At 34.1% G+C, this 16,769-nt stretch overlaps 1 protein-coding gene across 2 annotated transcripts in view; it reads left to right on the top strand.

The window, feature by feature from the left end:
• Positions 1–16,769, top strand: part of CADPS2 (Ca++-dependent secretion activator 2) — a 571,469-nt gene that overhangs the window by 148,407 nt on the left and 406,293 nt on the right. For both annotated transcript variants that reach the window (XM_011937408.1, XM_011937407.1), the window contains exon 2: positions 1,748–1,861. In XM_011937408.1, the coding sequence (XP_011792798.1) occupies positions 1,748–1,861 (114 nt within the window). The remainder of the gene's footprint in view (positions 1–1,747; positions 1,862–16,769) is intronic.

Here is a 16,769-nt window from a genome sequence, read left to right as displayed (position 1 = left end):
TTTACAAACTGTCTTGTTTGAATCCTAAATAAAACCGATTTTTTGAAAGAGTTTGCCTTCCTTATATTTGAATCGCAGTTTAATGAGCCTTTTGATCCCAGTTACAGTTTCTTTACAAACTGTCTTGTTTGAATCCTAAATAAAACCGATTTTTTGAAAGAGCTTGCCTTCCTTATATTTGAATCGCAGTTTAATGAGCCTTTTGAACAGATTTATACTTACTTCACATCAGCTTTCTTTTTGAAGCCAAGTCATACCAGTTTAGTCTACCTAATCCTTTAATCATTTTATCCTCAGCATGTTTCCAGATGCTTCACATCCCTCTGTAGATTCTAGAACTGGAATGAGTTTGTTAATAAAGTCTGATCAGGATCTAATGAAATGGAAGGATCATTACTTTGCTGTTTCGTATATATTTTGGAATTTGTTGTTTTATCTCCGAGACTATGTTGTTTTCTCTCCAGCTAAGCATAAAAAAAAAGGTTCTGCATTACCTAAGATCTAAGATGCCTTATTTCTAGTGAAGTACATGCCCCTTTGTGTGCAGGGCTTGGTGCCTAGAAGGGCTCTCTGCACTCGGCTTAGTGCTCTCTGTTCCTGCTGTCTTGAAATTCTTAATAATATTTTTACTAAAAAGCTCCTTATTTTTATTTTGTACTGGGCCCTACAAATTAAGTAGCTCACCCTGCTTGTAGTCGATGACTAGAGGACATGATTGATAAGTCACATTTCATGTCTAATTCACCCTCTGTAATAATTATGGAAGCTACACCCAGGGTAGGGACCCCTGGTTGTAAACTTTCCCAGTTCAGAGCATTTTCTCCTATTTGCTCAAAGACGCTTTCACTGCCTACCTGCTGCCTCTCTGTTCCCTTTTGGCTTTGTCTTCTTTGTCTTCTCCTTATTATTCCTTCATTTATCTAAACTCAGTTGTTGATGTATGTTTGTTCATGAAATCCAAATTTTCTCATGCAGTGGTTGTTGTTTCCAGAGGGATCTTTCTTAGGGTCCATTCTGTCTTTTTAGTCTTTCTTCCTATTACCTCTTGTCCAAGGCATCCCTCTCTCATCTCTAAGCTCTTCTCTACTTTCTCTCTTTAGAACAGCTGGAAATTTCGTGTGATATTATTAAATTAACTACTAGTTAATTTCTTATCCAAATTTTAGATTTTCTATGTCTCTATAAAGAAACTGGAATGGCAATCATAAGAATTCTGGAAATTTGGGGTAGAAATCTGGATTCCACTTCCATATCAGGATTACGGAGTACATGAAATGATTTGGAAATGTTTTAAAGTCTAACCATTAGTGTCTGGGTGCAGTGGCTCTTGCCTGTAATCCCAGCACATTGGGACGCCAAGGAAGGCGGATCATTTGAGGTTAGGAGTTTGAGACCAGTCTGACCAACATCTCTACTAAAAATACAAAAATTAGCAAGGCATGATGGCAGGCACCATAATCTCAGCTACTCAGGAGGCTGAGGCAGGAGAATTGCTTGAACCCAGGAGGTGGGGCTGCAGTGAGCCAAGATTGCACCACTGCACTCCAGCCTGGATGACAGAGCTTGACTCCATCTCAAATAAAGTCTAACCATTAGTACAAGTAGTAGGATATTTTAGCTTTTACTTTTCTTTGCTATAAAGTTAATTTTAGGTGTGAAATATACATACAGCAAATATGATTTTTAATAGTCATTATTTTTTCATGTACTGGCCAATTTATCTGCTTATTTTCTCTTTTTCTTATAGCTTAACAAACAACAATTGCAGTTACTGAAAGAACGGTTCCAGGCCTTCCTCAATGGGGAAACCCAAATTGTAGCTGATGAAGCATTTTGCAACGCAGTTCGGAGTTATTATGAGGTAAGTTTAAAGAGCTTTGTTTTTGACTTTCTGATACATTTTAAAGATTTCTATTATTTTTATGGCTTTCCCATTTTAAAGAAGCTTGCTGGTCTGACAGGAAGGCTGTGCGTTTGCAACCTTTTTGAAAGCATTGTCAGTTCTGTTTCACAATTGAAAAGCTCTAATTCCGCAGCCTGGATTTGAGAGATAAACAGAATCGAAATTAGTCACATCTTTTGAGGAGAAGTAAACTATTTAGAAAAATCTTCTGGCAGTGATTGATACAGCTGACTATAGCTATCTTTAGGTCCACATGTCTAAATTATCCTTTTAAATCTGGATTTCAATAGTAAATTGCCATCTTATGCAATTTTGTTCCCTAAGCTTTATAATAATTAAAGCTAGTAACTAATTTCAAGAGGATAAATTGAATTCTCTTTTCTTCCTAAAGAAATAACACTACCAATACCACCCTGCTATTTCTTCTGATTCTAGCTTGTGACTCAGGGATTTCTCTATGGTTTTCCTATGAGCACCAGTTTTCACACATGGTCATTAACTGCTTCAGTGAATTGCCACTAGCTGTTAGTTTAGAGAGTTCCCTTTTTGCCTAAGCGTTTCGGAGTCATTTGAGGGAATGGATTCCTTTCATTGTGCAGGTGCTCAACAACTTTCAGCTGAAGAAGCATAATATGCAAATATATATAAGATGAATAAACAAGGGAAAATGTGGAGATACAGTGGGTCTGAACTTACCTGAGGCAAGAATATTTTTGTGTAAAAATATTAAATAATTGGATATACTGTTAACTGATTGGATTTATAATAGTGATGGTATAAATCAGAGGTTAATTAATGCAACTCTAGAGAAGTTTACCTTACCCCAAGCCTCAGCCTATTGACTTAAATGAAATAATGGAAGTTTTGCTGACTAAATATGTATGTGACATAAATCTAATGTCAAGAGTGGGTATGTCCAACTGGACCTTGACTCAGAATATCTTAACAAGTATAGGAGCTCAAAATTTTAACATATATAGGACCTTAGATTTCCCCTTGTAAGAGTCAGAGGAAGATTTCATCATGTAAAATTCAGGATTTGAATCTTGCAGTGTTAACTGTAAATTTCTATATTTGCCTCATGTACTTAAACTAAAGAAAAGCCAAAAGTCTGTATTTAGGCTGAAGGAAATGTAGCTCAGGGAAGTAATCTGTATAAAAAGATAAAAAGTTTTTAGTGAAACAGTAGGCTGATGTTTGGTTTTGATAAATGCACTGCTATATTCTAAGATGATAAGGTTAGGGAAACTCAAATTGGGTCAGCAGGGGGATGAGGGAGTTCTTTGTACTATCGTTGTAACTTTTGTGTAAATCTAAAAATATTTCAAAATAAGTAAGCATAATATGATGTGGACACAGTTTAGAAAAAGGCACACATTTCAACAGAATACAGGTTGAAAAAAAAGGCACACAAGCCGTGCTAATAAAAATATTGTAACTCCAGTGAAGGAGAGGGTATCCCCATTGTGTTCTACATGAGGATTATGTTCTCTTCTGGGCACCGTATATGAATAAAAAATGTGCACAAATTTAGGGTGATCAGGTTTGAAACATATCTTATATAAGTTGAAGGAGCTGGGGCTGTTTGGCCTATAGACAGATTGGGTTTGTGGTGGTGTATGTAATCCCAAGAGTAAAACTAGGGTTTAGTTGGAAACTGAAGTGGGGAAGATTTCAACTTAATATATCTAGAGTTTGGTTGCAGTGCCCCCAAATAGAATGGACTGGTTGAGTATAGCATCACAACTTGATTCTAGTGGCCTTTCACAGTCACCTGGGAAACATACTACAAAAACAGGTCCTGGGGTTCTGTCTCAGACTTTCTGAATCAGACTTACAGAATTCATGCTTTTGAAAGCTTTCCAGATGATTCTCTTAGAATTGGTGGATTGCTAACCAGTGGAATTAAATGACTACCTGCTAGGATTGTTACAGAAAGAGATGTAAGCGTTGAAGAGGTGGTTTGACTTGGTGACTGAGGGTTTTCTATACTTCTGTTCATATTTCCAGCTAGTGTTTAGTTGTGAAACTATATCTAACTTGTCTTTGTGCACGTCTCAAAGTGGTGCTAAGATTTGTGATCCTAATTATGAGTCTGCATTCCTGAGGTGCATTTGTGGAGTTACTGTTTTCTAGGTAGTACACAATTGGTACACAACAAACTCTTGAATAAATAAATAAATAGATTTAGTTGGAAAAATAAGGTAGAAAAGTTGCTTTTCAGTTTTTTTCCCAAAAAGCCTTTCATTTTTTAGAAGTATATTTTGCTGTGATCACGATCTTTATGTTTTATTTATGTATTCTTACTTTTATATGGTAATTTTTATAGTTTACCAGAAAAGTCTTAACTTTTGTTCTTTCAATATCTCTTTGCAATAAACAGTGGAAATATTATTACCTACACTTTACATAAATAGAAATTGAAGCTCACAGAGATTAAATGACTTTTCCAGTGTTATATATTTGGTAAGCATCCAAGTTAAATGTGAATCCAGATTTTTTTTTTTTTTAAGTATTTCTGGCATGCTATCGTTATTTCACAGTTGCCATTTTGAATATACCTATGTCAGGTACTGTGGGCACTTCAAAATCTATTAGTAGTTTCAGACATCAGAGAAATTAAAATATATTTAAATATATGTTTATATTTTAGAATACATCTTATAAACAAGATAATTATTCCCATCTTACACATGAAGTTAAGTGACTTGTGTCCAAAACTGCATAGCTAATTAAAAGCAGAGCTAAGAACCTCAGACCACCACAACTGACTAAAAGCAGACTCTTAGGTTCCATACAAGACCTGTTGAATGAGAACTTCTGAGAATGGGGCTTCAACATCTGAATTTTGAACCTGTGCCTTGTGAACAAAAGTTCTCTGAAAAGGAATTTCATTTGTTTAATTTTGATTTTTAATTTATTTTGAGACAGGGTCTCATTCAGATGTCACCCTGACTAGAGTGCTGTGATGTGATCATAGGTTATTGTGGCCTAGAAATCCCTGACTTAAGCAATGGGCTCTGATTTTATAGTGAAAGATTTTGCACTACGTTCCCAGTCAGGTCCATTTATGGAAATAAAGGATTCAAACTTGCTTACCTCTGATTGGTCAACACAACCAAGTTCTGATTGGTTGGATATAACTGGACCCTGATTGGACAAAGTAGGTGAGTTCTGATTGGTGGGTTCAGGTGGGTTCCTGAAGTCCCAAAGTTAAACGGAGGTGTGAATTTTCAGGGAACTCAGAGTAACATGTACGACTTCTAGTCAGCAAATGGCTACTTTACTTAATTTGAATATAAACCTAGTTAGCCACTTGGGATCCATCTTGAAGGATTGGCTCTTTTGGGATCACATTTGTTCACAGCCTTGATAATTTTGATTCACTTGGTCATTTGAGAACCATATTGATACAGACCTTATAACTTCTAGAATGTGTGCTCCATGGCAGAGCCATTTCCGTATACCATTGTATCCCCAGTTTAGCACACAAATATATTCAGTGAATACTTGTTGACTGAGTGAATGGGTATTACAGTATTTATTACTCTGTCTAGAAACTGTATATTGTGGTCTTGTTTTTATGCTTACTTTCTCCATCATTCTCTTTTTCTAAAAGTATTACTTTTGTATTGTAATGAAATTTCTTTTGAATATGATTGTTCTTAATTTCATGATTTTGTGTTTCCTTGAAGATGCTAGATACTTACGAAGCATGGTTGGCCTTTCATGTTCTTTCTAACCTAGTTATTCTGTGATTCTGTGATCTTTTGTGGCTTCTTATATCATTTGAAGTCTATGTTTTCAGGGATGTTATATATATTGTTTGCTGTATGCAGCTGTTTTCAAGTGTTAATAACCTCTAAGTAGTCATTTGCTCAATTATTAAGTTTACTATCCTTTAGCTGTGATAGCCATTTCTGACTCTGTATATAATATGTATTTTACATAGCATATATAATGTATATTATATGTAATGTATATTGAAGGATTGACTTGAAGGATTATATAAAATATAATTATATGTAATATATAATTATATATAATATATAATGTAAACATTTATAATTATATATACATAATATATATTATTCACAAATATATATTACAAAGACACCCCCACCCAAGAAAATAGCACATAGAAATGCCCAAAAAGATCTAATCCTGGAATATGTATTATATTATATTGTTCAATAATATATATATGGACCATCCTAATAAATGTGTATTATCAATTCAATTGAAAACATACCTTCATACTCTTAGTATATACATTTTCCCAAAATCTGTTTGCTATTATTTTTCTCTCTCAGCTTTATGATTGCTATTTCCTGAATAACTTTTATGAGTAGCCTTTTCCATCTTGATTGTAGGTCTATATAGTCTACAGACAATTACTCCATCTAAAAAGAAAAAGAGTTATCTGTCTATTCTTATAGTAGTTGTACCTTCAGATATTTGGTTTACTTTAACACCTGGTATCTCGGTATGAAACCCAAGATATATTTCTGTTTCTCCACATTATTTGACAAAATTCATTTCTTCTTGGTACATTTTTTTAAGGGAAATAATTTCTTTCAACTGGATTATTCCAGGATTAGATCTTTTTGGATATTTCTATGTGGCGTTTTCTTGGGTAGGGGGTGTCTTTGGTGTGTATGTCAGTTATAATTAGTATTTACTATGAATACTATTCAACATGTTACATAAAAGCATATACCGAGGAATAATAATGATTTTTATGTAACAATATAATTTATATCATATATTTAATAAGATGCCCTTAAGTATTATAAGTAACAAGAATAATAAAGAAATATGTTTGTGAAATTTCTTCAATATTCTCACACAGTTGGCATAATTAAAAATTGACCCAAATATCTAAACCGCCTAAGTAGGCAGACATGATGCTAGAGGGACGGACCAGAATAGGAAGAGAAGAAAGAAACGGCAGGTAGCATACCTAACTACTTAATACAAGTTGGCAGTTATGATCTTGATAATTTTATGGTTACTAATTGTTTGATTCTGCTGTACTTTCATCTTTTTTGTTAATTGAAGGGATTTTTTTTTTCCCTCTTCACTTTTTTTTTTCTTTAAGCATCTCATTGTCTAAAGGAAGTCCTAAAATGGACACAAATTCTACAAGTGTTTGCTCTTCGTTTTTGACCATGTTTTTTTTGGTTTTGGTCTGTTTCTTTTTTAGTTTAGGAAACTTCAGCTGACTCTGCAGATGAGTAAACATAGGTTTATTGCAGTTTGTTACTTTCCAAGCTGTTCTTGTCATCAAATATCTGCTTCTGTTTCACAGAATTCAGGTGCACTTTATCCAAATATAACAAATGACAATGTGATTTGTAGTGGACATGTGGAAAAGTAAATGGTCTTTCTCTTGTAGATTTCCAAAAGACAGTATACGTTGCTGACTAGCTGCTTTCAGCATAATGCAAACTTTCAAGTTCTGCTATTGCACAAAATATGGATGCTAGAGCTTTTAAAAAAAAATTGTGACGGGTTTGTTCACAACTTTTCAGAAAGGATGTATAGTTTTCTTATTGTTTTCATTTGTTTATGTTCTATTTTGGTCCCAAAGAATAAATGAGAGTTAGAGATGTATTTTAATCTTTTAAAAGTTACCAAAAAAGTATTAAAATAAGCTTTGTTGCTGCCACCCCCACTCCCACCACCATTTGCTCTTCAGATTTCATGCTTTATAATGGTAAAAATTCCTTCATCCCTTTAATAAACTTTAAAAAATTATTTTCAATATGTTTATTATGAAATTTGGGGAAAAGTATTCCCAAAATGTTCTAATTCTGGCCTTTTTTTTTTTTTTCAAAATGTCTTGAATTCTGAAATTCAGAAATTTTCTACTTTGATATTATTTTAAGAACCCTTTTTAATATAAGTAGTATATGTTTATGTTGGATAATTTAAGAAATATTTAAAATAAGAAACGTTTTTGTCATCCTAAAACTGCTCTAAAAATAGTATATTATAAAAAGAGAGAAAAAGAAAACAAATACCACCTATATAATTTCAATAGCTATAGCAACTCCTTTTAACAGTTTGGTGTTTCTGTTTTGTATGTATAAAACTGGAATCTGATTTATATGACATGAGCATTCTTTAGTATCAGATATTCTCTATAAATGTGGTTTTAAGTACATGCATAATAGATCATTGTGTGCTTGTATCTAAATATCATTTAATATCCTGCTTATTGTTAGATACTTCTTTTGTTAGACACTTTCATTTTTTACTATTTTTGTTAGACACTTTCATTTTTTACTATTAAAAGTAAATGCTGAAATAATTGTGCATATTCCTAAATTTAGTATCTCAGATAAATTTCTGCAAGTAGAATTACTGGGTGATGGGTGATGAGCACTGTTTAAGTTCTTTATACAGATTATCAAATTGCCCTCAAAGTAGTGACAGTTTTTTCTACCGTAACCATATATGAGTGCTGTTTTTTTCTTGCACATTTGGTATTATCATAAAATAAATGCCAACTGTTAGGTTTCCTTATTTATTTATTTATTTACTTACTTACTTACTGTTAGTGAAGTTTAACATTTCTATATTGGTCATTCATATTTCTTTGTGAATTATCTTTTCATGTCCTGCGTCCCATTTACATGTTCATTTTCTTCATACTGATTCATATAGGCGTTGTTTATACACTAAGAAGATGCTTAACCCTCTGTTATGATGTGATTATTTTATTCATTTTGTTTTTTGTATTTTGCATTAATTTTTTGTAAGTTTCTTACCTCCAATGTTCACTCATTTTCTGTTCTCTTAGAATGAAAGATACATACACATTTCACGTAGAGACTACACTTCATTTTATCACCTTTGGATTCTGTTTTCATGATTATAAATCATTGATGACAATGGTTTACATCTTACTTCCCTCTGCCGCTCCTCCTCTTCATTCCAGTTACCACCCCTCATGGATTAGTACCTCTGTGATTTAGGCTCTACATGCCATTGCTTTGAAACTGTTTTCCTCTATGTAGAAGGGGTAAGGTAGGACTAATACCCAGAATATACAAGAAGCTGAAAGGACTCAACAGTAAAAATAAATAAATAAAATAATACCACTAAAAATGGGCAAAGGGCATAAATAGACATTTCTCAAAAGAAGACATATAAATGGCCAACATGTATGTGAAAAAATAAAAACCACAATGAAATATCATCCTACCTCAGTTAGAATGGCTATTATTAAAAAGGAAAAATATAACAGATGTTGACAAGTATGTAGAGCACAGGGATTTCTTATATATTGTTGGTGGGAATGTAAACTACTACAACCTCTACAGAAAACAGTATGGAGATTCCTCAAAAAATTAAAAATAGAAATGCCATAAGATTCAGCAATCCCATTACTTGGTATTTATCCAAAGGAAATTAAATCAGTATATCAAAAGGATACCTGCATCCTCCTGTTTATTCTGGCACTATTCCCAATAGCAAAGATACGGAATCAACCTAAGTGTCTATCAACGGATGAATGGATAAATAAAATGTGATGTATATATGCAATGGAATACTGTTGACCATAAAAAAAGAATGAAATCCTATCATCTGCAGCAATGTGGATTGAACTGGAAGTCATTGTGTTAAGTGAAATAAGCCAGACACAGGAGGACAAATACTGCATGATTTCCATCATATGTAGAATCTAAGAGAGTTGATCACATGGAGGTAGCAAAGGAATGATACATACCAAAGGTTAGGAAGAGTGGGTGTTGGATAGGGGGCAAAGAGAGGTTGGATAATGGAAACAAACATACAGTTAGAAAGAGTAAGTTCTAATGTTTGATAGCAGAGTAGGGTGCCTATAGTTAACAACGATGTATTTTTCAAAACAGAAGAGAGGCGACTTAAAATATAATAAATACTTGGGCGATGGACATCCTAAATACCCTAACTTGATCATTACAAATGTAAGAAAATTATCATTCATGTTACCTTATGCCTATAAGAGGATATTACAAGTGCCCCATGAATGTGTACAAATATAATGGATCAAAAGATAAATTTAAAATAAATAAAATTGAAAAAACAAAGCTCCCTCTAGTTGCACAAGTGTCTGAATGTTAATTTGTTTCTTTGTATTTCTCCTTTCCTTTATCCTGGCTGTTCTTACAGTCCGCAAAAATGTAAAGAACAAGTAAAGGAACATGACTTGATACTTTACTTTCAGGACAAATCTTCAGGTCATTGTTTTTGAATCTTTATAGGTACTCTTACTTCCTAGTCTAGAATACCAAGGAACTTGATTTCAAAAGTTAGCTTCTTCCCAAGGAATTTGGGAATATCTGCTCCAATTGTCCACCAGCAGCTGTCAGGTTGGCATCATTTCATTTATCTCTCTTCTTCCCGTAACATTATACCTCAACTCTTCATATTTACTTAAAAATAATTGCAGTTGTTTATTGGTTTCTTTGTAAAAACTAAGAGCCTTTTCAGGCTTTTTTGTTGTTGTTATTTTTATTTTATTTTTATTTTTTTATTTTTTGAGATGGAGTCTCACTCTGTCGCCCAGACTGGAGTGCAGTGGCGCGATCTTGGCTCAATGCCAGCTCTGCCTCCTGGGTTCACGCCATTCTCCTGCCTCAGCCTCCTGAGTAGCTGGGACTACAGGCGCCCATCACCATGCCCGGCTAATTTTTTTTGTATTTTTAGTAGAGACGGGGTTCTTTGTATTTTTGTTAGAGATGAGGTTTCACCATGTTAGCCAGGATGGTCTCGATCTCCTGACCTCGTGATCCACCCGCTTTGGCCTCCGAAAGTGCTAGAATTACAGGTGTGAACCACCGTACCCCACCCAGGCTTTTTAAATTTTATGTAATTACCTCACTGTTTTAGTCTTGATAATGTATACTGCATTGCCTGGTCTCACGTTTGTAAGCTTAGAGAGAGAAAGGAGCTGGGAAGATTGGTATTTAAATATTTTGATGAAAAATTTTTGTCATTTTATTTTGGAATAGAAAAATTTACTTTTCATACTTCAAGGGATGTTTGACCTGTCGAAATACCTTTTAAACTTTGCAATAATGCCCTGGAATAGGCCTGATCACTAAGCAAAGCAAGATTGGCAGCCTGTGGCAAGAGGAAATTTAAAAAAAAAAAACAAAAAAAAACACATTCACAGATGAAATCCATAACCAATAATGAGAAGTGATATTCTAAATTTGCACTGAGCTCTGCAGATCACATTGTATTTGCTATTTTTGATATTAACCATTGTATTTCACTTCATATTTTCTTATATTCTAAGGATGACATTTTAAATTACGCGTTGTGTAAGAATTCGCACAATGTGTTTTCATGTCTGAGATTCTTATTGCTGTATACAATATCTGGGTTTCTGCTACCTGTGTGTTCTGTAAAGTTGCCTGCATTCTTGATGGCAACCATTTTGTTATGAAGACTGGATAATGCATGGATTATAGAATTTTGTTGCTTGAAGATAGCTGAGGAAATCATCTTGTTTGAGCATTTTCTTCCTCTCTCTTCATGCATTTTTTAGGTGAAACTGAGAGTGTCAGTTTTGCATGCCTACCTAGCAAATTTGTTGCAGTCAGCAGGGCTAGACTTCTCTCTGTTAACTCTTCATTCTTCTCTTTTCTTCTGCTTCTATATTCTTATAAAAGGATAGTGCATCTATATAGGTGGGCTGTGGGTAAGTAAACCTGGTGTAAATTCTCAATTTCACCAATGGCCTAGGCATTTAGCCCAAGCTAGGTAGCCACCAAGAACAGAAAGAAGCACATGCAATTTACTTCAGTGTAGCATTCCCTAATTCCCAGGCCCAAGGAAAGGGTGCTCAGTTTAGAGCTAACACGTTGCAAAGACAGGACCTTGACAGATCTGAGAAGCTTATGTTTGTGCTGTGCCATAGTCTTAATACTTTAAACTGGCACCACAATTCAGAAAGAATTTATGCTCATACCTATTTATAATCCTTTGAAGGGCACGTTTGTTTATCAGGCTCTCCGATACCCTTGGTTCTTTAACTAAATCCAGGGTCAGCAAAGCCCTATCTTTCATGAGGGAAAAATGCCAAGTTAGTACTTAGAGGAATTCTGAGCTGTGGCACTGCTGCAGCTTTCTGATGGGGAAATCCATTTGATCACAGATTCCATTTTACATGATTACTCCTTCATTAATCAGGGAAATGCTCTTTAACTTTAAATGCCTTTCCTCAGGAAGTTACTTAGTTTTATTCATTTTCGTTTATTTATCTTGTCAGCTTAAGGTTAAGTAATGTTTCTTTGAACACCTATAGTTAGTTATGCACTTCATTAAACGATCTCTATCTTGTATGTGGATAGTTTTTTTTTTTTTTTTTTGTATCAGGAAGCTCTTCCTAATTTTAGAGTTACAATTTTCTTTTATGTTCTTTTTAAAAACTGTTTCTAAGAGTAAATAATCCAATTTCCCTGACTCTATGACCCTGAAAGCATCATAAGTTTTATGCTTGCTCAAATGTTACTCTTAAGTCAGTTTCGTGCATGTCCTCTGCTAATCCTCTGTCAGATTTACTCAATAGTTCTTTTTATCATTAAGCTTCTATTTTTAAAGCTTTTTCTCTTTTCTTTGGCTTCAGGGAGAGATGTTGAGAGAAAACACATGTACCTGTGTTAGCACAGTCACAGTGGGGGTTGGCTTCACCTTGACATATTTAAAGCTTTTCTCTTTCATTGTTATAAAAATGGATAGATTAAGGTTTTGGAAAGCATAGAGCATTAAACAAGTAATATACACAAGCCTGTGACTAGCTAAGATAGTCATTGATCATCTGTTTTCTAGTACACTATTGGTTTTGTTTATAAAATTTAATTTTATATTGATTACTATCAAAGTACTTATTGGAAGGATAATTTTCATTTGACACAACATAAACCATACTAAAGCCATAGTCCCCCTTACAATTGTCAAAAATATTCATTTTTGTCATTGACTGTTTCTATAAGACAGTGTGGAGAATCTTATTTTCATAAGAACGTTGAGAAAAGCATTCTTTTGCATCTGAATCCAGATTGGTGAATGAGAGTTTTATTTAGAGTGGTTAAGCTGATGAGTTAAAATTTAGTGTCTTGAATAAACACTATTTGAAAAAAAAAAATTCAAGCTGTTTAGGAGATACCAACTCTTTTTAGGGATACAGGGATGATATAAAATGTGTATGAATTTATCCTACAAATAGGTATCTGCTATCTGTGCGGTATCATACAGGCATCCTCCAGGGCGTATTGGTTCTACCTTGCTCTTAAGTACTTCCTCTTTCAGTGTGAATTAGGGCACATTCCCAGCATTCGTAACCAACATGTGAGGCAAGACCATAGTCTCTCTCTGTGGCCTAGACTGGAGTACAGTGGTGTGATCAAAGCTCACTGCAGCCTCAAAGTCCTGGGATCAAGTCATCTTCCTGCCTCAGCCTCCCAAAGGGCTGGGATTATAGGCATGAACCACTGTGTCTGCCATTTTTTGACTTTTTAGTAGTAAGCCATTCTGACTGGTGTAAGATGCTATCTCATTGTGGTTTTAATTTGCATTTCTCAAAAGATGAGAGGATAGGGGGAGGGAAGTGAGGGATGAAATACTACCTATTGGGTACATGTACACTATTTGGGTGATGGGTACACTAAAAGCCCAGAAGGTTCATGCAATGTATCCATGATATAACACAACTACACTTATACCCCCTTAATCAGTCTGTCTGTCTGTCTATCTATCTATCTATCTATCTATCTATCTATCTATCTATCTATCTATCTATCTGTCTATCCGTCCGTCCATCCATCCCTCCATCCATCCATCCACATACACACACACACACACACCTATGCATATATATATATATATAAAAGAGATGTTTTCACAGTAAAGTGGATGAGTTGCAGTTTGCAAACAGGGATTTTTAATCTGGATGGAATTCAGGGGGTCTGTGAACTAGGATGGGAAAGCATTAGATCCTTATATTCACTAACCTCTGAGATATAGCATTCTCTTATATTATGACTTAAACAATAAACTACAGTAGTACTAGCAGTGCCTGTGTCATTATCACTAAAAGAAACACATAAATTTTCATATCACATTACATTCCACTGTAGCTCTCTCAAAATATGTTTGTGTTCATGAACTACACTGGTACTACGTTACTCTTAAACTCTTAAATCCCTTTTTACAGTTTGTTAATGAGTCATAGAAACACATTTTACTATAGCACAAATTTGTTTATTAAAATAATTTTATAATTATATTTCATTATAACTGCTTTTCTCTGTAATCCTATGGACTTATTTTTATGTGTTTAAAAGCATAATCCTGAGAAGAGATCACAATCACTAGGCTTCAACAGATTGCCGAAAGGTTCATGATTTAAAAATGTTTAGAAATCACTGACTTACAGGACTTGTGGAGGTTTCAGCACAGAGGAAATAGAATTTAAACACATGGAAAAAAAAAAAAAAACAGTTGAAAAACTGTTGGGAGTTTTATTCTATCTGGATTGGACTTCCAGATCTGTGTGAGTGATGGAGTTTATGTAACCTTCCTGTACTTGAGTTTATTCATCTATGAAATGGAGATAATAATGTGCTTGCCTCCAAGGATGGTTGATGATTAAATCAGTTAATGAAGTTAAATTGCTAAGTACACTGCCTGAGCTAAATATGAGCTGCTATTACTATTATTACCTACAGCATTGCTTTCCCACAAGTATCTGCCATGGTTTTGCACAATTCAGCACTTAATTTATATTATCATGTGTGCTTCTTTCTGATAATTATAAGCTGCGTCAGAGCAGGATACCGTGGCTTATATGGCACTGAACATATAGTAGACACTAAGCAATCAATCTATCTGAGTAAATAATTAAATGAACTTTTTTTTAAGTGCTAGTCAGGTATTGCCATATGCTCTGGAAATAAAAAGATGAACAAGGCAAGGTTCCTGACTTCCATGAGCCCACAGTCTACTAGGAGAGACATATTTATAAGCAGTAATTAATTATTAGGATTGTCCTGGCCAGCTTTAACAGCTCAGAGTGGGGTACTGATTTTTAAATTTTCCTTTTGGTGTTGAACAAATCTAGAGGACTTGAATGTGATGATGCCCACCTCAGAATGAAAATATTATGCACACAGAAATTGATATACGAATTTCTCATGAAGCTGTGCAAATTAAGATTAAGCATGTTAACATAATTAACACAATACCTGGCACGTATACTTCAAATGATAGCTCTTTTGTTAAACCATATGAAACTGCCAATATCTGGCCATTTTTGATGTACAAAAAAAGAACCCCAGCTTTATATCAGTAAATTTAATAATATTCAAAACAGCAATAATCAATTCTACTTGTTGTCTGTCATCGGTGGTTCTATGTGTGGCAGTAATCTTATGAGCATTCAGTTTTCAATCTGAAACTAGGTGATTCACTTTTAGGAATATTATAGCAGGTATATTCTTTTTACGGGTATATTAAAAGACCCCAAGGTTTCACTCTCTCTCTCTCTCTGTGTATACATATACATACTATATATGTGTATATGTTTATATACATATATATGTGTGTATATGTATACATATACACATACATACGTGTGTGTGTACATATACATGTGTGTACATATATACACGTATGTGTATATATACATAGATATCTACATATACATGTATATACGTATATACGTATACGTACACACATATGTGTATATGTACGTACACACATATATCTACATGTATATGTAGATACATCTACATACATATATATGTGTATATATACATACATCTCTATGAAGTTCTCTTTTATACTTTCACAGTACCTGAAACCTTATTTACTGTCAAGGTATATTTAATAATATACAGTTACAACAGCATTAATACTGTGTTCGTGTGTTTTTAATTTTGTTCGGATATGTTTTGTGTGTCCTCTCAAATTACATCTAGAAATTTTAACTAAAAGTGTAATTTAATGGTATTGTGGTTTTATTATGGCATATATTTACTGTCTTTAAAATGGTTAACTCTAGAATGACTCGTTAGGTCTGATTGACACCTTTAGTATGACAATCCTATTTTATTTATTTCTACTCAGCCAGCTTTCAAGTATTCACTGATTATTTGGAATTGAAATAGTCCAGTGCTCCAGAGCTGGGAGGAGACTGCAGTATTTAATTCAAGCATAATGTTTGGGAAATATTATTTTAATAATTAGAGTTTCCATCCCAAGAGCTCTTTTTTTGAGCAAGTTCTTTCTTCTTTGAGATGGTTTATATGAGCTTGTATTTTCTAAGTTACAACAAATGATTGCAGAGGTAGTTTTTCTTTCCTAAATGACCTTTAATCTGTGCAAGATTTTGATAAAGCCATAAATGATATTTTTTCCTTTTTTCAGTCATGAATTTTTTTCGGTAACCTTGGAATATATTCAATTCTTTATATACTGCTGAGATTTTAGCTTGATTATTGAGTTTTCTGTTCTAAAAATTACTATATCACATAGAAGTTAATTGTCATCCTGATTTTCTACTTTCCTAATAAACTTATATGCACATTTGATGGTGTACCATGGACAGAAGTTGTTGTCAGTGATTGTAGATGGATGTGAAGGGCCCTTCAAGAGTAAAGGTATTAAATACACTTAACCTCTGCTCATGCATGTTAGGAAGGAAAGTGGAGACTAGCCTTTTCTCTCTCTCTTTCTCCCCAGGATGCCTTTGTTTTTTAAATTGGCATCATTGCACATGCCAATGCACTAAGGTGGCAGCTCTGGTGTGAACTTGGCCCCCTGCCTTCTTTAACCGAAGGATAGGGGGATAGTCAGATAGTCAGAG

The sequence above is a fragment of the Colobus angolensis genome, unplaced genomic scaffold (assembly GCF_000951035.1).
Source record: "Colobus angolensis palliatus isolate OR3802 unplaced genomic scaffold, Cang.pa_1.0 Scaffold163, whole genome shotgun sequence".
NCBI classification, from domain to species: Eukaryota; Metazoa; Chordata; class Mammalia; order Primates; family Cercopithecidae; genus Colobus; species Colobus angolensis.
The sequence above is the reverse complement of the archived record's forward strand: the minus strand, read 5'-3'. Positions and strand labels throughout refer to the sequence as shown.